This window comes from Puma concolor, chromosome A2, assembly GCF_028749965.1.
Source record: "Puma concolor isolate L17-30 chromosome A2, mPumCon1.1.hap2, whole genome shotgun sequence".
In the NCBI taxonomy this organism is placed as follows: Eukaryota; Metazoa; Chordata; class Mammalia; order Carnivora; family Felidae; genus Puma; species Puma concolor.
In genome coordinates, this window is record NC_141668.1 from 49810751 (window position 1) to 49834621 (window position 23871).

Here is a 23871-nt window from a genome sequence, read left to right on the forward strand (position 1 = left end):
GGATTCTGGAGGAGTATGTGGACGCGCTTTAAAGAATGCCAAGTGAGATTCACAAATACATGACTTCTCCGTGGAAGGTAAAAGAAATCCGGTCATTTAGTAAAAGCCATTGCTGTTTTAAAATCTATTAAATACAGCGACTGATGCAGTAGAAGGGATTATAAATAAACAATAAATCATGCAATTATGACTGTTTGAATTTTGGCAAGATAATAAAAAGAGCAGGGGTATAATCAGGAAATAATAGAAAAGATCTGCAAGGCACCCCTGCAATTAGTGATAAACAGAACTTGGCTCAGAGTTGGAGCCCCAATATGGCTCTCATTAAAGAGCCTTGGGACCTATTCCTGGGGCAGACCTCGGCTAGCTTGGGGAGAAGTGAGGTAAGCAAAATGTCAGTGTGTGCGCGCACACATGCGCACGCAAACACACACACACACACACACACACACACACACACCCGTATTCAGATAATCTTTTACTATGGTATTATAACCACCTGGGCTGAAATGACTACCTTATGCCAACTGAAGACCAATCCATGGTCTTCCGAAACTCTAATTGAGATGTTTCCTGTTCTCAGCTTTTTGACTCTTTCCTTTGTAATACCATACACACACACACACACACACACACACACACACACACACACACACACACATACCCGCACGTGCACGTGCGTGCGCACCCAGGCATTGTGCGAAGGGCGCCTTCAGTCATTTTTCCTTCCCCCTTTCCTTTCACCTTCTTTTATTAATGGTACCTCTTAAAGAGATAAATGCTCCCACACAAGTGATACCACTTAAACAGATAAATAGTCCACACTGGAGAGACACGGAGAGCATGTGAGCAAACCCTGTCTTATTAGACTGGAAACAGACACACTATATTAATGCAAAAAAATCAGCATATGGTTCTAATAGGCTTTCTTAAAATGATTTATCAGCTGTGATTAAGCCCTCAACCAGCATGTCTATCTTCATAAATAAAGCAAAAGTGCACCTTGCTCTCAAATGTATCTGCAGTATCTTATTACCCAGCCCTGTACAGTGCACTCCATTTACAACACGGCTCTGGGGAACCAAGAATTTGTGTGCAATCACAAAGTGTGTGCTCTAAAGAGACTGCCAAGATTTAGGGCTCTTATCTCAGAGATAGTCTTACTAAAAATCCATTACAATGAAGGTTTATCCCCTCTCCCCGTGCCACAGAGCTCGGCATCGCTGAAATATGAACAGGTAATTAAAAGGATATGCCTGATTTTACAGTGAGCCCGGTGACACGGAATCACCAAACAGCTGTTGGGAAAGGCATCTGGCACTCGGTGTAGGTCACCTCTGCCAAGGGCTTGTGGAAAATGGGGACCACTTTACAAATCCGACTCCGTCTCCTTCTACTCTTCCACGGGTAGGAAACGCAAATGCAAATATTAGTCAGCTTGGTTCCCACCTCATTCTCCGACTGGCTAATATGTCAAATGGTCTCAGCGGCAGACTTGAAAGAAAAAGCCTTCACAGACACCCCGAGCAGGGGATGAGGAAGTAAGTGCCGTGACTTCGAAACGCAGGGGGAACTGGATAAAAGCATGTGAGCGCAGTAAGTCATAAACGGATGTTTGAGCACTGCTCTGAGCCAACCGTTCTATACTCGCAGGGCATGCCTCTGTTGCAGTGGTATTTACTCTTTGATAAAACGCCAGTAAGTCCAGGAGGATGAGCTGAATAAATCCCACAAAGCACCCCAGCAAAGTGTTCTAGGGGCTAAGTCCCTTTCGAGCCACTCCTCGCATACACACAAAGCACCATTCGTGCCCTCCCTTCTCACAGCACCCCAGACGCGAACATCACAGACACATCTGCCCCCTGTCCTATCTGGGCTTCCCAGGCATTTCTCGACATGGCCGTTTGCAGGGCGACTGAAGCACAGACGTGAGACTCTCGATACTTTTTACAACGAACCACCGCCACGTGACTCAGGCAGGTTGGCTGTGGCATCGTGAGATTTTGTCAAATGGCAACAGAGTCCAGGGAGGGCAAAATCTAAAATCGCAGAAAAGAGAAGGATGCTTGGGCTATTCCATCGGTGTGGTAAGCTGACTGTTTTGGTTTTTGTTTTTTTTTTTTTTCTGTAAAATGCACCAGCCCGTTGTATTAAGAGTGCGGCCTTGGTAGCTCTAGTCTGTGCCTGTAGCACTCCATTAGAACAGCGCTAATGAGGTCAAAGCGGCTCCTCTCCCCCGCGATCAGACTGCACCCCTGGCCCTGGCCAGCTGTCTGGCAATATGTGCCTCCGGCTACCAGGGGGTCTGAGGGAGGGCACGTGCGTTTGGAGCCGTGCGAATCTATCACCACTAACGGTCAGTCGACTCGTAAGCTCACGCTTGGTGGGCAAATCGGTTGTGGCATCTTCACGAGGCAGGGCAGCAGGTAGCTATGCTCTTGACATTAAGTGTCTGTTAAAGCTGGTGTTGGACACTGGAGGCAATTCTAGGTAGCGGTCAGCACGATGAGGAATTATTCACAAAGCCTGGATTTCCCACTTTGCCTAAAACAGGTACGCAGGTAGGTGTGCATTATTGTGATACAAATGAAGGCAAAAAAAAAAAAATCTAGCAGAGATCTAGGACAAAAACTATCCTCCCCACCCCACTTTGCGGGAAAAGAGATGCTCCTTCAGGCAGCAATGTCACCACTGCGGTATTATCTCTGTGAATACAGAGTTTAAGGTTGTGTCCCCAGGACCCTTCTTCGACCACTTATTTCAGTCAACATCAGAAAGAATGTTCAAGGTGAGAGGCTGCGGCGACGTGTGCATCTAACACCATCTACCTGAGAATGAGCTTTATTTTTTTATTCTCCAGCTCTCAATATATTCGAACTATGTATGTGTGTAATCCGAAGGTTGTCAAAAGGCCCGGTGTAGACAATAAAGTCGTGCGTTTAGAAAGTGACGGAGTGGGGTCGGGATTTCTTGCCCCCGTCCTGAATTCGTTACTTCTCCACAACCCGCGCCTGGGCTGTTACCAATAGCACCGGAAGTGTTGCAAGGCCATTTTCAGGTGGACCGGCAGGACGGGGCGCCCACACTGCACATCACGCTTTGGCACATCATCCCGTAAAGGGGCCGCCAGAATTCCGGAATGGCTTCTTCTGCCACTTGGGGACCAATCAGGTGGGGCTACAAGGGTGGGGCTCGCCTGTGCTCTCCATTCTAGAGCACTACAGATCCCAGGCTTCCCCTGGAAAGAACAGGAACGCCCGGGCCCACCGTGCCAACAAATCCAACAAAAGCCTCACGTTCATAAATCCTCTGGGAAAGTTCCTAAGCTCTGTGCATAACAAATCATGTGAGGAGAAGCCAAAAAGGGGACGGGTTCTTTGGGAATGACAGTGATTCACAAGGCCCAGTGCTGCATCATCTGCAGCCAATCAACCTGACATCCACACGGAACATGACTGCTTTTCTTCTTTGGGGACATGACTGCTCGCAGAGCCCAAGCAAGCCCCCACCCAGACATAAAGCCACAGAAAAGGGCGGTGCCTGGCACCGACTCAGGCTAAGGGTGCAGACAAGCACCGTGATCAACTTTCAAAGTTTCCATGTAGCAGATGGCGTGCCCTGCACATAACTCAGATCCCAGGGATGGCTGAGACTGCAGCCACCCTAAATGCAAAATGTGGGGTTCACCCCACTCCACAGAGGGAACTGGGGACCCCCCCCACGGTGCCACAGAGAGCTTGCAGGTGGGTCTCTCCCTTCTTCTAGCTCCAACACTGTGAAATGAAACAGCTCGCATTCGCCTTCAGGTCAAAGGTCAAAATACCATCCACCTACACAACAGTCTGGTTTCGCCAACGCTAGAACGTTTTGTTAGAAAGCACATGCTTAGAGGAGATGCGGAGGGTAAAGTCTTTCGGCAACCCATCTCACTCTAGAGCCAGATGAGAGAATTTGGCTTCATCACACAGAAGAGTCACAGGTTCAAACGGGCTAAAAATAGCCTTTAATATCCCGGAAAGCAAAAAAACAAAGTGAAGTCCAGCAACGTTCTGGAAACCCTGCCGCTGATATCCCGTCATATTTGGGGTGTGAGGCTCGTTCCAGCTGAATATCAAGAAGCAGTTTGCGTGTGGCTACCCACGAGGATGGCCTGACTGCATCTCCCATCCAACCAGCCTGTGAACAACCCCCTCCCAGGTCACCACAACAGCTAGTTCCCCAAAGTGTAAGAACGTGGTACACGTAATTCAAGGGGGGGAAAAAACAACACTATTTCCTAGGCCCTTGGGCTTTGGCGATCTTTGGGTAAAAAACAAACAAACAAAAAAAACAAAAACAAAAACAAAAAAAAACAAGGAAAATGTCCGAGTAGTGTTCCGAGGCTAAAAACAGTAATTGCGCTGCAGGTTTGAGTCGATAACCAACATGCTGGCAATATGGACAGGAGGAATGCTCGGAATCCCAGTTCCTGGCCTCAGCCTTATCAATATGGAAATAACTTAACAACACACAAATGCTGAAGCAGGGTTCCCGGAGTAAATCACTCCCATACCTGCTCTGGACCATACTTAATGTTCACCTGGATTTATGAGATGATGGGGGCAGAGACTCTTGCAACCATTATATTATTTTCCTATTCTCTTTTTACAATGTCAATTTTTTTTTTCTCACATCTCTGCGAGGGGCCCAGGTAAGTGATTCTTCGCTACAGATGCACGAGGAGTCGAACATTTGGCCCAATTTTCCAAATGTGAGTGCTGTTTTCTGCCTAGAACGGAAGCTTCATCTTTAAGTCATTTCGTTTTTAATCCGGTCCTGAAAACAGATCTGTTTTCCTGCTTGCCTTTGGGAGCATTAATGCAGGGCCTCACAGAGGACAGCGTAAGCTTCCTCCGCAGATGCAAAGGCCTCCCATGCCCAGGTACACACCCGCCTCCCCGTGCCTGTCTGGCGGGTTTCAAGTCCTGAATTACTCACAGCTGGAAACTGACTCCTTCAGAGAAGAGCATCAATTCTCTGTTGTGATTCCATTTGGGCTAATTCCTTGAAATCCCAGCCTGGCTCGCCTGCCTGCCTCGGGACAGGTAAGAAACGATTCTTAACTAGCTGAGGACCCAACCCAACCTGGAATAGAAAAGTCACCCTGTTGAGAAAGTGTCCTCCTGGGAAAAGCCGTCCTTTTCGGCGCCCTTAAAGCGAAGCATCATAATTGTTTTAGTGAGGAGCTTCCAGACAAGTAATTCAATTGGGCTGAGTTTCAGCTACAATAAGGCCACCTGATGGGAAGGCAGGCCAAATGAGTGGTCCTCACAGCCCAAGTCTGGGTTGATGCTGGTGCCCAAGGAGCTCCAGGGATCCACTGTGTTTGGGGCTATTTTTGGAGTCCTTTCTTCAGTATACTTCCATGCCCGCCCATCCCTGCTCTGTTCCTTTTAGGTGCATTCCATGCATAGAATGTCATAGAATCAAGCCTATGCTCAACAGCTCCCAACATAACTCCTTTTAATACCTATGACATCCCACACCAACCCCTCTACCTTTTAACAATCACAGTGCCTGGAGGAACTTTGAACTTAACCACAAGTCAGAAGTAAAATACAATTTTTTTCTAAATGTTTGCAATTGTGTTTGTTTGTTTTTTTTTTAACTTGTAAACACTTCGGTTAGTTTCTTTATTGCTTAAAAAATGCATTCAATTTTGCCAAGGCTTAACACGAGGTATTTCTTTCAAGTTAGGTTAGCGGTCAGACACTTTCTTGGAATTCACAGCGATAACCCGGTAGGCAGTGATGACGGTCTAGACTTGAGGTGACAGAAACGAAAACTAAAGGGAAGAGAGGAGGTCTCTTTCCTAAGAAAGTTGCTGGGGCAAAGGAGGCTTGGAAGGCAAAACGGACTCCTGCGGCGGGGGGGGGACACAGGCCTCTGACAAGGCAGTGAGTTTGCACGAGGAGGCTCTGAGTACACTTTGAGGGCAGTTGGCAGTAGTGGCGGGGTGTTCGATGGGAATGTGGGTAGCAGCTGCAGACTGGAGGCTAATACTCAAGTCTGAAGACTAGATGCAGAGTTGAAGGAATTGTCTGGTGGAGCTGATTGCTACGCTGTGAGAATTTATGAGTTTTCTGAAGAAGAGGTGTAAGCAGAAACCACCGGGGAGGGAATACAGCCAAAAGACAAGGAGGCAGAGACAAAGCAGAGAGAAGAGCCTTACCACCGGCCCTCCGTGGGGAAGGCCTATCAACGCTCTGTCTCTCTTGATAGTTCACTCCTCTGCATTTAAATGGGGAACACGGTACCGGTATAATCACCTATAGTTATTCCCTGTGAACTAGAGGGACCAAAATCAAATTACTAACAACATGTTCAAAGTGGCATACGTGGGCCTGAATACGCTTCGGGAGTACCTAAGTACTTTGATCATTGCTGTTCCCTGTCACAACTGAACAGGAAATACTGGTGCAAGAAAACACTAGTTTATTCTGTGATATTCCAACACAAAAAGCGGTTCTCAAAGTCAGTACCCGGTTCCCTCTTGCAATCTTCCGGTTACACCCTAAACAGGGTCTGAGCCTCCCATTCTCTCCCACTGCACAGCTTCAAGTGGAAACATAAGTGCCTCGTGCGAGGCCACCCGTCACAGCACGGGATGAATGCAAACTGTTTCTCATTCAGACTTTAGCCTCCGGAAGCCTGGCGATCAACTCTCCCCAAAGACATCAGGCCGAGACCTCCGTCTTGGTGGGACACGTGTCGTGGGCTGGCAAATATCAACAGGACCCAGGACCAAAAACTTACAGGCTTAATACTGAACTCAGAGAACAATCAAACCTGCCACTCATAAGCTGAGACATTCATCCGCAAGTCCCGCCCCCCAGCCACCACCCCCTTTTAATTCCGGTTAGAACACTGGCTGAAGGCGGAGCCAGGAACTGCCAAATAATTTAGCATCAGAGATTAGATCCTCAGTTTCAAGAGATAAACATATTTTTTCCTCAGTGTGCAAGTTACGTTGTGAGGATTCATCCATTTTAGTCCAAATTATCCAAATATACAAAGTCTTCAAGGGAGGAGATGGCCAAATACCAAGCACGCCTCTCGGTCGGTATTCCCCCAAACCGTGGGCCTTCCCCCATCATCCATATCAAATATACTTGATATCAAGTTCTTGTTCTTTGCAAGGCAACAGACAATGCATTTTGCCACTTTGAGGATGCCCTGACTTTCTGCCAAAAACTTATTTATTTTTAAATTTGTTTTAATGTTTATTTATCTATGAGAGAGACAGAGTGCAAGCAGGGGAGGGGCAGGGAGAGAGAGGGAGACACAGAATCTAAAGCAGGCTCCAGGCTCTGAGGTCTCAGCACAGAGCCTGATGTGGGGCTCGAACTCACGAACCAGGAGATCATGGCCTGAGCTGGAGTCGGAAGCTTAACCAACTGAGCCACCCAGGCGCCCCTGCCAAAATTTTTTTTTAAATAAAAAATACTCTATTTTGAGTTTTTATTTCCCACCCCATTCTAAAATTGAGGCAGAGCCTCAGATCACATCTTGATTCGCTGACATATGGGGCAGTGGATGCCAACTCTTAATAATCTCTGGTAAAGACTATACGCATTAACCCTAAATCCCAGGAAGCTGAAACACATGAAATAGCTTCCGGTCTTTTCCACGGGTTTAGTCGCTCCCCTGAGTGGGATGCAAAGGCCAAGCCAACCTCTCTTCCAGTGTCAAAGTCCACTCAAGCTGAGGGCATAATGTAAACCAATAAGGAGAAAGCTGAAAGGCTTTACATTTGTAGCGTACTGACATGGGAGGACCAAAAGAATCCTTACAAGATAAAGGTTAGGTTTTCCAATCACTGGCATGGGGGAAGAAATAGGTTGTTATGTCTTAGAGCATTGCTAGTGGGGGTTTCCTTTCAGTCATGCTGATTCAAAACAAAACAAAACAAAACACGAGAAGATCAAAACCAGTTTCATGGTTTCATCTCCTAGGATTTAGCAAGCATGACGACATTTTCAAAACCAGAGTAAAACCAAGTTTAAGTTTCAGAATATTCTTTTTCTCCAGACATCTGCAAGGAGGGACCGTTTTACACAAATATCGTAGAAGCAACGTGTTAACAGAGCAGCTGCTGTAAGTTTGCTCAACTGGGTTTCTTTTCGTTTCCATTCGGCACCAATCCTACCTTCCCCAGAGGGCAGCAGTGCCAGCCAGGGGTTGACAGAGCAAGAGAGTGTGGACGAAGGCAGAGGGCCTCCTCTCTGCACCCTCTCTCCCCCAAGTAACTGGTGGTGTCGAGTAACATGATTTCCAGGTACAGAATTTAATCAGATTGAGCCGCCTACTTTTCCGAGCTGAGGCTGACCTGGCCGTGCCCTGTTCCGTGACTCCTGTTGAGCTGGGATCCAAGATCTTAAGATTGTAGCTTGTCCCTTGTTCCCATGTGTTAAACAGTCAATCCCCTCTGGGAATAGACTGCACTTTTCATCATTTGGGTAGGAATTCTACAGCATGGAAATGCCCTAATTTGCTATTGCTGCATCAGCATGATGAGTCAAATTTAGGTCCTATGGGAGGAGAGCAACACTTAGCACTTACACACCGTGCTTTTCATCTCCAGGGTCCTTCACCACGTGAGGCTGTAATGTTATATTTCTCTCAGCAAGACAAAGGAGTTCATTTCTAGTCCTCTCAACTCCCCTTACACACACTCACACACACACACACACACACACACACACACACACACACACACACACACACACGCACGCACTCCCAATTATTATCATACGATGAAGCTATATCCCGCTTCCTACGCATGCATTATTCCATCCGTCTTTTAAAAATCAAATTTAAAATTAGGTCAACCCACCTTCCTCTTTATTTTTCTCTTTTTAAAAATCTTTTTTGTTTTTGTTTCTGTTTTTTTCGCCTCTGACACGGAAAATGAAATCAGCATGCTAACTGCCAACTGTTACTAGAGTCTATTCAGTATTACCGGTAGGGTTCTGTACTTGACTTGATTCTTCACGCCTCAGGGTCGTCTGTGTCAGCCCTGGCCACTGAGGAGAGTTGAATACTCTTTCCTGGAGGTTCGGGAGGAGTCCGCCAAGTTCCATGCTGAGACCTTCTCCACTTCATCGCCATGGATTCCTGGCTCAGGCGATTCCATCAAGTCTCACGTATTTAAACCCCATCTACAGGCCAGTGACTCCCAAATTCATATCTCAAGACGAATTGCCTCTTTCTGAATTACAGACCACTATACCCACGTGCCGGTTCCATATCTCCACTGAAGTCAAAAAAAAAAACAAAAAACAGTCTCCACGGTCTTCCGCTCAAACTGGCTCTTCCCACAGGCAACTCCCCATACTTCCAGTTGCTTAGGCCAAAAACCTGGTTCACCTTTGATTCCATCCTTGCTATTACTCCCCAGATCATCAGCAAATCCTGTTGACTGTATCTTCAAAATAGACCCAGAATGGAACCACTTCCTCCGTCTCCACCTTGGACCAATCCAACATCACCTTTAATCTAGAGTCTTCCTTTAGTCTCCTTAACTGCTCTCTCCCAGCTCTTGTCCTGCAACAGTTTACTTTCAACCCAGCAGCTGAAGTGAACTTTCTAATATATAAGTCAGATCCTATCACTCCTCTGCTTGAAACTCTTTACGGTTCCCCATCTCACCGGGAGAAAAATCTGGAGGCCGCAGACCTTCTGGAATCTGCCCTCCTGGTGCCCACTCTTTAGCTTATTATATACTCTCCTCTTTGCGATTCCTCCAACCCACAGAGCGTCCTCCAGCCTTAGAGCTTTGACTCATTGCTCTCTCCACTTGGAACATTCTTCTCCTCAACACACACCTGCTCTGAAGCAAAGCTCCACTCTCCTCCTTCGGGTCTCTGCCGCATGTGTCCACTTACCGGCAACCCGGTGACCACCCCTGACACTCATTCTGCCCCTTTCCTGCTATAACACTTATCACCTTTTGACACGTTATATGCTCTACTGTTTTTACTTATTGTCTGTCTTACCCATGAGAAGCAAGCTGCCTGAAGGCAGGGTTTTGTTTTTAATTAGCTTTAGTCCCTGGGTAATATTCATCAAGGCTCAGACAGTGCCTGGCACGTGATGAGCACTCAAAAAGATTTACTGAATGAATACATGATGAGCACAAGTTTCTCAACTGTTTCAGGACATAGACGACCCTGACTTCTAAGCCACAGGCAAACTGAGATTTGTGACGCCTGCTAGTGATGGATGCTTTTTCAAGGGAAAAACATCTCTTATTAAAGAGTTTTGAAACCGTGAGCTTATACTTATGTGGAAGATTGGGTAACTGTGGAATGTGTTGCTTTCTACATGTGATACAGATACAGATATTAGGGCTTTTTCCATTGTCATGACCTGCCTCTAGCCTGTCCTCATTCTATACATACGTTGATACGCTTTTGGAGAAGGCTGTCAGGATTAGAGATAGTCCCTAGAATAGGATTTTGCCCAATGGATGGCCAAATGGGCTAATAAGCAAGGATCAATTCTCTATTTGCTCTTGAACAGAATGTTCTAGATAAAACTGCAGCTAGAAAGTCAGAGGTGGAGGGAAGGACCAGCCTAAATCTTCCGATATTTTTTTTTTTAATTTTTTTTCAACGTTTATTTATTTGTGGGACAGAGAGAAACAGAGCATGAACGGGGGAGGGGCAGAGAGAGAGGGAGACACAGAATCGGAAACAGGCTCCAGGCTCCGAGCCATCAGCCCAGAGCCCGACGCGGGGCTCGAACTCACGGAGCGCGAGATCGTGACCTGGCTGAAGTCGGACGCTTAACCGACTGCGCCACCCAGGCGCCCCCCGATATTTTTGTATAAAGTACTTATACCCAGAGGAAAAGAAACCAGAAGAAGGTTGGAGATGTACAATTAAAAAGAAATAATTATCTGAATGTGAAGCAGAAGGAAGGAAGTAGAAGATAGCATTGCATACAAAATATAATATATAACAATAAGGTTTGCTTTGAATAAAGAGCTTGTATTCCTCCTTTTCAAGCAAGGGATGAAGAAATGAAGCAGGGGCTGTGGGTGGCAGTGTGCCAGAGATGTTGGTTGTTAGAGAAGTGGGGTCAAAGGTGGCACAAACCTATGCTGCTAGATTGGAGACAATCCCCTACCTTTCGTTTATCCACCTGAGGCTTCCAAAGAAATGCCACGCAGAAGCCACCAACCCAGCCCACTTGGCTGCTGGATAAGTCATTGTGCATTAGGTCTCGAGAAGCCAAGGCCACCCAAGGCTGGATTTGGCCCCTCTGATTTGAAAGAGGCAAGGGGAGATGACAGCTCAACAGCCTGAATGCTGTCCAGCTTTCCTGGTGTACAAGTAAAGTTGGGGTTTGAGATGCCCACCCCAAAACCATGAGGGAAACTGACTACCCTCAGCCAAACACCCATCACAAAACCAGCACATGGCTAAAAGCAACATTCAAAAGACACTTTTTAAAAATGTTTTAAGGATGTGTTTAAAATATGTACTTCTACAACTACAATAGTCTTCTTTTTCTCAACTTTGCTTGCCAAATTACTTGAATTTTTTAAAGTTTAATTATTTATACTCGTTCTCAACCCACAAGGACTCAAAAGCAATTCGCCAAAAAAAAAAAATGTATAGCATAGAGATGTTTTTTAAATTAAAAATCAGGACCAGAGGAAATATAAACTAGAACTGAAAGTCTAGTCTGGGGAGAAGTAAAATATGTTCATCATAGTGTTCTAAAAAGTTCTCAAAGTTAAGCAGTAAACTTGGCTTTCTGTTAACCGAGCAGTCAAAGCGAAAAGAGAAACAGAACCAGTTACAGGATTCTCATGTCCATGAGGACAAAATATTTCAGTTCCTTTGGGGGAAGCAAAGTATTTCCTGGAATTCAGACCTGCAAGAATTTCCTCCCATGGGGCTTCATATAGAAGATCATGAGTACTACGCAAAGGAGAACATCTAAAACCACACCCCTACCATGGGCTTCCTAACGCTGTCCTCGGTAAATGTCTATAAGAAAATCAAGGGCACATACTTTGGTTAAAAGCATTCTACCGGAAATGAAAATAATACGAACCAAAATGAACCAGTACACATCTTTCTTATAGTTCAGTTTTAATCTAAGAAGCCAACATTGACTCTCTTGAGGAATGAATGAATTTATTAATCCCTTGGTCTTTCACACATGCCCTGTCTACCAGGAGAGCTAAATTTATTATTCAACCAGAGGAAATTTACTAGACTTTTGGGTTCTTCTTTGCCCTTGTTATTTTCATTTTTAAAAAATACGTTTCTAGTGCAGTGAATTATAGAACATATGCCTTCTATTTTTCTTGACTTGAATTTTTAAGTGCTCAGAACAGCGCCTGGCTAACAAGTGCTAAGTAAGTATTTGTTTAAAAGGGGCGGGGGAGCCTTTCATGTCACTTGGAGGGTGAGGGAAGTGGCTGTATCAGGTACGCATGACAAAGTAACCATATACAAATAAAATGAGTTGATTGAGATTTCATACCTCTCTTGTCTCCTTCACCAATTATCATGATGTTTCCTAAAGCGGTACAGACTCAGTGCAAGCCCTTGACTCTCTGGATGTAAGAATGTGACATGAAAAGTCTGGTCGAGGGATTATTATAATTTCACATACAGGAGGATTCGAAGGTTTTGAAATATCAGAGCCTTTTAAAATGTCTCCTCCGGATGGAACAGCTGGAACTTCAGAATCCATGACAACTTAGCCAGCCCTTCCTTTCAACCAACTTCCACATTTTAAGTCTCTGTTCATGGAACGTGTCTAATTTGTTGTTTAGTACATCGTGGGCATTCAATAATGCTCTATCGTAACGATGGGAAAAATGCTAATTATCACATTTACTTGTGACCCCGTTTCCTTTCCTTTATTGTGATTTTAAGATACAAGCACAACATTACAATAAACTGAATATATTGTGGGGGCATTCATAAAGTCGATTTTCTACATTATTAAGAACAAATAATCCACACATACATTTAAATCATTTGTCTCAACACTAACAGCTGTTCAATAATACGACTGGAAAGTAACTGTGATGCTGGTGGAGTTCTACTGGGAAGATTTTACCCCAGGTTGTCAAAATCAAATGAAACCCCCCTCTCCTCCTGCTATGATTATTTGCCTATTGTCTCTTTGACTTTCGTCTTCTGCATGCAACGCCCATGTAAGACTTGCTACTAAATATTTAGCACACTAAATCAACTAGTTTTGAATAGAAGAAGTCTGAGTTTGTCCAACTCAACGTTCAAGAATCAGGTACATTTTTTTTTTGCTTGAATTTCACATTTCATGTCTGTTTTCCCCTTGAGGGATTCTACCACAATCAGGGCTTCATCCTTTTTTTAAAAAAACATGAGACAAATACTTGCAAATGCATAAAATGCTGTTGTAGGGCCACATCAGCACAATCTGCGGTGCCACCTAAGTTTCCACACAGAAGATTCTAATGGGGGTGAGAGGAGGCACCTGTCGAGGTGTCCATTCAAGCAAACCTACCCGCTTGCTGCTCTCCTCCTCCTGAGCCTTCCTGAACTCATGCTCAAGGGAGCAGTCCAGCTCATTGAAGAGCCCCACCTCCTCACAGTTCTTCAGGAATCTCGTTGGGGTCGGAGTCTGATCTGAAAACAGAGACCGAGGGATCATACATGGGATCTTTTCCTCAAAAGCCAGTAGCAAGCATGAGCTAAAATTCACTAATCCCCTCCCCTTGCCTTAATTAAAATGCCAATTAGTCATCCATAATCTTCCACCCTTTTGAATAAAATGACAATATGGAAGAAAATAAAACCACAAATCTCACAGAAGGAATACAACGTGTAGCAAGGCTGCGTATGTGAGGGTTTTCCAAACTTCCTCCAGACAACCTCCAGAGATCCCACTGTCAACTTTCTGGGGTCCCTATCACTTGAAAAAACATTGCAAAGTGTGGAATGACCTTTTTTGAACTGGAAAAAAAATGATGTAGCTAAAATCAGGCCAAAAAAAATCTTCTGAGACAAAGATAAGCTTGATTTTAGGGGGAAAACAGATTTTGTAAAAGTGTGTATCAAACAAAAAGAAACAAACAAGCATATTAATTCTTTTTCTTTTTTTTAAAGTTTATTTATTTATTTTGAGAGAGGGAGAACAAACAGGAGGGGCAGAGAGAGAGGGAGAAAGAAAATCCCAAGCAGGTTCTGCACTGTCAGCGCAGAGAGCCCAATGCAGGGCTTGAACCCACCAACCGTGAGATCATGACCTGAGTCAAAAATCAAGAGACGGGCACTCAACTGACTGAGCCACCCAGGCGCCCCAATTCCTTTTTCTTAATGGAAAAGGAAAATATAGCAATTCTGTCTCTCATTTTTGAGAGTCATAGAGGATGATGAAAGGTTCCAAGTCAAACACATTCAGCTTTCATCCATTAAAAATATAATTATTAATTTCATTTTCCTTTGCTATAGCCAAAAGAATGTTCTGAGAAAACTCTTTAAAAGGAATTTCTTTCATATTCTTGACTGTCTAGAGAGAATATAACTTAGAAAACTGGAGGGTCTGAAGCCACTATTTGTGGCTCCACATTTACGCAACGTTTGCAGTTTACAAAATGTTTTCACACATGTTCTATATCATCTAGATCTCACAAGATCCTATAAGGTCAATAAAGGTAGAATTATACCTTTGTAATCACTAAGGACGGTCATCTTCCTTGGTAAAGGTGTACTGGAGTTGACATGAAGAAAATTGTAAACTGTCCCTCTGTTCTAAACAGAAGATGGCCATGCAAAATGGCCATGCTAATTATTTTGCAAATGAGGAAAACTGAAGTCCTGAGTGATGAAGAGTCTTGTTTAAGGTCTCCCAGGTGGATGTGATGGATGATACCAGGACTATAACCAAGGCCCTGGCGCTATCTCCAATATGTACATATATTATTCCCACCTGAGCCTACAGTACACACTGCTAGGTTACTTACGGCACTTGTCCAACTTGACCTATCCTCAGTCCCCAAATCTCCTTCTGCACGGTTCTCTAGCACATCACTACCACTCAACCCAAGAGTGCCCACAAGTGGACACGAATTTGCCATTTCTGCCCGCTCTTTACACTTTCCTGGATGATAAGAAACTAGAATCACGTTTACTTTTCTAAGTCACACACAGAGCAGTTAATCCCAGTAACTCATCCGTTGAGACTCAAGGAAATAGCTTAATATTCATGAAGATGAAAGTAGTTTGAGATCCCCATATATTCAGCCCTTCCAAGGCAAGATCTCCTGATTCCTTATGGCAAGGGGCTTTTTCACCTGTTAAGCACCCAACTGGTTGACCTGGATTTCAATGCAGCAAAAATCCCCTTCTGCTTCCTTTCCCATTCTTAGCCCAGCCTCCAAGATCCTGAGCTCTCTTTGCAGTACACAGAGAGCCTACCACAGATGATCACAAATTGGACACTACAGATAAAAGCCAGAAAAAAGTTGGGTTTGATTGAAAATGGTTTTATTAGCATACTAATCTACTAAGAGTCACATATACACATTTATGTCCCAATATACATCTAACATGTATATGTATATGTATATACACATATGTATATGGTGTGATAAAATAGCATAAAAAAGATAAAATTAGTATTTATGAAGCATTTTGCAGTTTACAAACATTTTCACCCACATTGTCTAGAATCTAGATCTCACAAGATCCTATGAGGTAAGTAGGTACCTATTATTTTAGAAATGGAGAGATAAGTACCTTACACAAGGTCACAATTTGTAACCATTTTATCAGTCCTCTTTTACTTTCAGACATAATCCCTTCTCAACCTAAATCCTGTGCTTTGCCGGGACTCTCCTCTGGGTCTGAAGAACTCTGTTACATGTGTAAAAGACAATGTTGGCAACCCAGAAATCCAGATTTGAAAACTGTATGATTTGGGAGAAATTCCCTACATTCTCTGGACCTCATGTTCCTTATCTTTCAAGTAAAGTTCTAAAGTCACATGGTTCGGGGCGCCTGGGTGGCGCAGTCGGTTAAGCGTCCGACTTCAGCCAGGTCACGATCTCGCGGTCCGTGAGTTCGAGCCCCGCGTCAGGCTCTGGGCTGATGGCTCAGAGCCTGGAGCCTGTTTCCGATTCTGTGTCTCCCTCTCTCTCTGCTCCTCCCCCGTTCATGCTCTGTCTCTCTCTGTCCCAAAAATAAATAAACGTTGAAAAAAAAATTAAAAAAAAAAAAAATAAAGTCACATGGTTCTATGAGTCCTAAAATCACCACCGTACTGGGTTCCCTTCAAAAGTCATTGTCAGCAGGTCAAAGGAACATAACCATTTAAAGGACAGTTTAATGGAAGCATCAGGAACAGCTGGCTAGACACTAGAAGTTAGGCCAGAGGTAAAGGCTAGAGAAATAAAGAAGGTTCCTGAACAGAAGGTACAAATAGACAAGACCTGACAGTGAAAATAAAGGGTGTGTGTGCGTGTGTGTGTGTGTGTGTGTACATATTCTTCCATTTATTGAGTGCTTATTCCATGTCAGGCATAGTGTTAAGTGCTTTGTATGACACATCATCTCATTAATTTTCACACCAACCATGTTCAGTAGAAATCATCTTCCCCCTTTTACTTGTAAGGAAACTGAAACTCACCCCAGGCCCGTTTAGAAATTGAGTCACATAATTGTATTGGTAACTGACAATCCTAACCATCCTTCGTTCTTTTAAAATATCTTGGAATCGGGGTGCCTGGGTGGCTCAAGAGGTTAAGCGTCCGACTTTGGCTTAGGTCATGATCTCGCCGTCCGTGAGTTTGAGCCCCGCATCGGGCTCCGTGCTGGCAGCTCGGAGCCTGGAGCCTGTTTCGGATTCTGTGTTTCCCTCTCTCTCTGACCCTCCCCCGTTCATGCTCTCTCTCTCCCTCTCTCAAAAATAAATAAATGTTAAAAAAAAATTTAATATCTTGGGATCATTCATATCCCTCATGTAATAGAACCATATTATAATCCCACAGACTCTCTACTATCTTCCAGGTCATTTTGTGACAAAAAAGCCTTCGAAAACAACACACAACAGAACTGAAATACTAGACCACTTGTCATCAGTAGGAATTTAGTTTGCCAGGTTTTAATTTTTCTTCTGCTCCTCTATATTTCTCTGTTGGAGATTTACAAGCTGAGAGCCATGATTCCAGGTAGAGGGAACAGTAATCCTAGAAGGATCCATATGAGTCCTGAACCCTAAGATGAGTTCATGAGATGGGCCATGAAATCAAATTCACACTGGCATTTGGAGGCCAAACCTCTTGAGGTTTGAGAGCTTGAGAAATGTGTTCTCAAGCTCTCTTGAGCTTGAGAAATGTGTTCTGTCTTCTCTCAGCAAAATTATTCCCAGATTCCAGTGCCCGCACACGCACACACATACATCAGGAAAGGAGGTGGAAGGAACACGACACAGGGATAGTAAAGGCAATGGCCGCCATCACGAGCCTCTCGGCAGCAACAAGGAAACAAAAGGTCTGAAGCAAGGGGAGCTTTGAACCCTAAAGGGAGTTGGTTCCCTCCTACCCCTAGAGCAGAAGACCCAGATGGAGGCCATAGAGTTGTTACTGAATGTGACTTTCTCTGTTGTATGATATAATAAGGGAAAAGCAAAACAGATATCTGTACCCACATTTGGAAGAGATAAGGCACACTGTTCCTAATTTTTAATTCATTTTCTTCTTGTGAATGAGCTATTCTTTCCAGTTACAACAGGAACCAGAAAATGGAGCTTAACTTTTATTTTAACATTTATTAGAATTAATACAGGGTCTCTAGCAGTCTTTGATCCCACATGGTACCAGTTCCAAGTAAGCCAGGAAATGTGCAAATCTTCAAAAAGAGGACAGCTAAATCTATCAGCAGCTTAAATAAAAGAGTCAGAGTTTCTCAGCCACATGAATGCCTTGTCAAATAACGATTCCGGCTGAAATTAGATCTAAAGTAGGTGAGCAATATCCATGGCCGTAAATTAAAATTCTTATAAGCCACACCTTATTTAGAACCAAGAGCATGCATCAGCTATGGTAGCAGCAGTTCATGAATAACGGTGGCTGATGCCCCATTGGTGGGTCATGTCTAAGGTGTGTTCAGTCATAACAGGCTACACTCCAAGGACTTACAGGAACTGGTTCCGGTGGGAACTCAGAGCTGAGATGATCACTGCAGGCCTTCTGCTCACCTTTCTTTTAGTGTTTCCACTTCAGTGAGGATCATCTGACTGAGAGAAAGAAACGACTCCAAATGTCAAACGAACCTAAAAGATTTTTTTTAATGTTTATTCATTTGTTTAATAGAGAGAGACAGAGCATGAGTGGGGGATGGGCAGAGAGAGAGGGAGACACAGAATCCGAAGCAGGCTCCGGGCTCCGAACTGTCAGCACAGAGCCCGACGTGGGGCTCGAACTCACGAACCGTGAGATCATGATCTGAGCTGAAGTCGGACGCTTAACCGACTGAGCCACTCAGGCACCCCATCAAACTAACCTAAAAGGTAGTAACTTTTTATGTTTTCACTCTTATGTGGATCCTGAGAAACTTAACAGAAACCCATGGAGGAGGGGAAGGAAAAACAACAAAAAAAAAAGAGGTTAGAGTGGGAGAGAGCCAAAGCATAAGAGACTCTTAAAAACTGAGAACAAACTGAGTGTTGATGGGGGGTGGGAGGGAGGGGAGGGTGGGTGATGGGTATTGTGGAGGGCACCTTTTGGGATGAGCACTGGGTGTTGTATGGAAACCAATTTGACAATAAATTTCATATATTGAAAAAAAAAAAGGTAGTAACTTTTGAGTTTGGGCTTTCCTTGAGTTGAAAGTAGTTTGTCGTTCTTACCTTTGCAAATCTGAATTGGCACTGCATAAGCACCTACACATTGCTTTCTCGCAGGGAGTTCGCAAAGAGCACACCAGCTTCTCAGAAGACCCAGACAGCCGGGACCAGGGAAAGTAAGGTATGTTACCCAATTCTACCTGCCTTACATGTCCTTGGGATTTCTTTACCATCCAGACAAGAAAAATTGGCACCAAAAGGCATAAAAAAAATCCTTTGTAAAGTTTGTCATATTTCAGTTTCAGGTTCCCTTCTTGGAACGGTTAGTCTGTTCCTTGAAAAAGGAGCACCTTTTCATAGAATCGCTGCCTCTGGAAACAGCTAGGTAGAGGATTCTTGCCATACAGAGACCCTTCTTGTATACCTGAAAGAGTGCCATAGTGCTTGACATATGATTTAGAAATTCACCCCTCCGTTATACGGTAGGAAATTCTGTACCCCAGTACATCAGGGAAGGACGACAAGTACATGGCTACAACTATTAGGGGAAAAAAACTCACTAAGTTTTCCAATCAGTCCATAGTCTGCCTAGCATCAAATGCTTCAGCCCCAGCAAGTATGATTACTCCAAAGTCTAAATGACAAGCACAAAGCTAAAGCCTGAAACCCGATTCTTCTTTTCAAAAGTGTTTAGTCTGCTCTACATTTAATAATAGGCTGCTACCTCATTGGGTTTCAGAGCTGCATTTGAGTTGTACGTTTGTCTATGTTTCATTTTCCTCAATGATAAAAAGGCAAGGAGACAAGTGATAAAAAAAAAAAAAAAAAAAAAAACAGTAAAAGCAGAGTTCCCATAACATATCAGAGAAGAAGAATGCAAACTTCCTAAGCAAAATTGTCTTACCCACTGGTCTAATAGTCTCAACTATGGTCTCACTAAAGGACTATGTGAAGTAATTTTACATCATTTCGTATTAAATTGATGGTGGCTAGGAACACTATAAAAGCCCCACTAATTCAAACCACTTATAAGAAAGATCAGTTTGAATTAGTGACCATTCTAATTATAGGGTATTTTTTAAAAGGTAATGCATTTTTACTATTTGCATGACTCAGATTCAACCAACAAAACGTAGCTTAATGGAACTCCTGCAGAATGCTGCTCAAATCAATAGAGAAAAGGATTGGAATTAGCATATCTATTTTAGTAAGAGTTGGGGTTCTCAGAAAAGGCATTTTTCTTAGTTTTGATATTCTTTTTATAGTTATATTTATCCCGTGAATTTTTCAGCAAGTGCTTTCTTGAAAATTTCTTACTTCATCCCTATCCCTGAGTTTTCATAATGTCTTAATTAAGAGGGTTTACATTAAATGAATTTTTTTTCTCAAAAATTTTTAAATGTTTATTTATTTTTGACAGAGAGAGAGAGACAGAGCATGAGCGGGAGAGGGGCAGAGAGAGAGGGAGACACAGAATCCAAAGCAGGCTCCAGGCTCTGAGCTGTCCGCACAGAGCCCGAGGCGGACCTCGAACTCACAGACCGCGAGATCATGACCTGAGCTGAAGTCGGATGCTCAACCAAGTGAGCCACCCAGGCGCCCCTAAATGAATTTTAAAATAACACAATCCTTTATAAAAGCAATAATCAGTAACAACTGACAGAATTCCACGGAATTTTAGACAGGCTCCTTTATACAATAAATGTGCCTTTTATTGAGTGTGAATATACAATAGGAGCAATAGGGTCCTCTCTGCAACACTGATGTTACTCTTTCCCTGCATCTGTCCCAAGAGGCAGTGCTTCCATGGGACAAACCAAGGCAACTCTGGTTTTTAAACAACAGCGGTGGGATGTTTAAGCGTTGGCCATGGTGTGGGTGATACCCACACCAGAGGTCAGCAAGAGATGAGACACAGGCAGACTCCTGGATCGAATGCTGCAATCCATTTACTGTCTAGGTGGAGAGCTGGTGGACTAGAGGCCCTTGGGAGGGCCTTGAATCAACTAGAAAATGCTCTGACAAGGGCATCTCATATGACATAGGGCTCCAGAAGACAGATTCAGATTTAATTTTTTTTTTTCAATGTTATTTTTGGGACAGAGAGAGACAGAGCATGAACGGGGGAGGGGCAGAGAGAGAGGGAGACACAGAATCGGAAACAGGCTCCAGGCTCTGAGCCATCAGCCCAGAGCCTGACGCGGGGCTCGAACTCACGGACCGCGAGATCGTGACCTGGCTGAAGTCGGACGCTTAACCGACTGCGCCACCCAGGCGCCCCCAGATTCAGATTTAAATTAATCAAGTATATAATCCACACCTACTCACGGTCAGCCATGGCCTAGCCAAAGTGTTCATAGCAATCAAGCCACAATGTTATTTATTTTTATTTTATTTTATTTATTTTTTATTTGTTTATTTTATTTTTTATTTTATTATTTTATTTATAGCATCCAAATTATATATATAAATATTTATAAGTTTATATATATTATATCTTTATTATTGTATTATTTATTTTAATATTTGATTTATTGATTTATTGATTTTTAGAGCGAGAGAGAGTGAAGCAGAGAGAAGGACACAGGGAAAGAGAGAATCTTAAGCAGGCTCCATGCTCAGCACAGAGGCTGATGAGGGGCTCGATCCCACAACCCTGGGACCATGACCTGAGCCCAAATCAAGAGTCGGATGCTTAACCGACTGAGCCGCCCAGGCAGCTCAAGCCATAGTTTTAATTCATGTGAGAGGAGCTGAGTTGGTGAAGAGGGTTATGAACACCAGGAGATCATGTCTCCGCAGGCCAGGTGAACTGAGGGATCCAAGGTGACCCTCTGATCAAGCCCTGCCCTGAACCATGGAAGCTAAAGCTTCAGATTTCCACTCAGTCACCAGCTGCCAGAGTTCTCCTACACTCTTTGTCAAAGATGTTAGTTTCCAGATGGAATAGACTGGAAGCCAGTTTTTCATATATAAAGAGTACTGCAGATCAAGGCCTCCGAGGTAATCAGGTGAATCATTCAAAATTCAATTTTGCTTGACCAGCTGGAAACATGAATGACAGGCTGACAACTCCTATTCATGCCCATTGCCACTTGTCATAATGGAGGGGAAAATCTGATTTAAAACGCACTCTTTGTTCCTGTAAATGCTAGTGTGTTAACATAATCTCTTTCTAAAAACTTTTGACTGTTTTCTCCATATGATGAAGAAGTAAGCCAATAATGTAACACCAAACCATGTTCTTAGTGCATGTAGCTCAGCAAATCTAGATGTACAATGAGAAAATTATAGACAGGAACTTTGGACAAACTGCTTACCCTCCTGATCTTATTTCTTTGTGTGAAAAAAGTGGCCAGGATTAAATAACATAATGTACATAAAGCAGGAGGCACAATTATAGGTATAAGACAAGGCAATAAATGGTAGCTATTGTTATTATCATGCTGCCCTCCAATGCAAAGCCATTTCCGCCACCCTCTGTTCCATAGAGATCTGATGAATTTCAGTAGTGGGAAGTCACTATGTACCTTCATCATCAATGGAAGAGGAGGTAAGTATGGTCCGTGTGTGTGTGTGTGTGTGTGTGCGCGCGCACGCGCGTGCACACCCACATGAGAGAGAGAGAGAGAGAGAGAGAGAGAGAGAGAGAGAGATTTACTTATTCAGTCTTTTTTTTTAAGACCCTAGTTCATTACAAAAAGAATTTGCAATGAGATGGTCACCTTTTCTCTGACTTTCCCTTTAAAATGCCCATGGATTATTATGTAGGTTTGTAGCAAACGGCCATGAGCAATGGATTTGGGTTCTGAGATCATCCAGTTAATCATGATCAATCTCATGTTCTACTTCACTGAATTTCTTGCTTCTTGCTTTCTCCATGGTGAGAATTAGGTGTAGAGCCTGGAATTAGAGATAGTCCCTCATGCTAGACTTAATCCAGGGACCCAATGGGGTTCTGAGGGACTCTACTGTCATTTACAGTAGATCTCTGCATTGAATGGGAATAAGGAAGGTGGAATGAGGAAGCCAGTCTCTCTCACCTCTCTTCCGTGTGTTTCGGCTGCACCATATCTGGTGTTGTGGGGTCACCACTTTCAGCCCCACATATTCAGAAGACAAAGAGAAAGGACACTGGAGCCCACAGTGCTGAGCATCGGGTCTTAGTTGAAATGCCACTAATGTGGAGGGGCCTTTCCTGACCTCCTTTAGCAGCCGGTTAGACACTTACTTCACGTTGTCATGGTTCATCTTCACACTTGTCACTAACTCATTATTTATTAATCTGGGGGGAGGGGTGTCGTCAATTACCTCTCTTCCTCCCCACCCCCAGTAGAGTATAGTAAGTTCCACGGAAGTGGGGCCTCATCTGTCGTGTTCAGTGCCGCATCCCCAGCACCTAGCACAATAGGATCTTTGCAGTCACTCAGTGTTTGTTGAATGAATGAATAAGTGACGGTGGAGAGACAACTTTAGCCCCTCTTTCCACACCTCAGCAGATGCCTGTTCCAATTTCCTTCCAAGTACACACACCAGTTGCCTCCAGCATTAATTGGGCTATGATGTCTTGCATGGAGGCGTTTAAAGGTGTGGTTTTGCGTATCTCTTTCTCAGATGAGATGTTGATTGGGCTTTACCTTTTGAGAAAAGGTCTGCAACACTCTTAAATTTCATGAAGCAAACTCTATCTTTTCAGGAAGCAAAATCTGTCATCTTCTAGGTCAATATTTCCACCATACTCTCCCAATATGCGCGCACACACACACGCACGCACGCACTTCTCGTGTGGAATATTATTTGCTTGTCTGGCTATAAATAAAGTTGCACTTTGATTCCCATTTTGGCTTTTTCCTGTACAGGACCTGGGAACTCTGTAAATAAGTGGGGTTTGGGGCTTCTGACAGGGCGAGATTTAGGAATTCCTGAATGCGTAATCACAATACCATTAAAATAGACCCAAACGCCATACTCTTTTCGCTCTAATACTAAAACTTGATCATAATTTTCAAACCAAACACATCTTTTGTCGCATAA

The 23871-nt window shown here is 43.8% G+C and overlaps 1 protein-coding gene across 4 annotated transcripts in view; it reads right to left on the bottom strand.

Moving 5' to 3' along the window:
* CREB5 (cAMP responsive element binding protein 5) overlaps positions 1-23871 on the bottom strand; it is a 404427-nt gene that overhangs the window by 299207 nt on the left and 81349 nt on the right. For all 4 annotated transcript variants that reach the window (XM_086693658.1, XM_086693664.1, XM_086693650.1 and 1 more), the window contains exon 4: positions 13558-13679. In XM_086693658.1, the coding sequence (XP_086549784.1) occupies positions 13558-13679 (122 nt within the window). The remainder of the gene's footprint in view (positions 1-13557; positions 13680-23871) is intronic.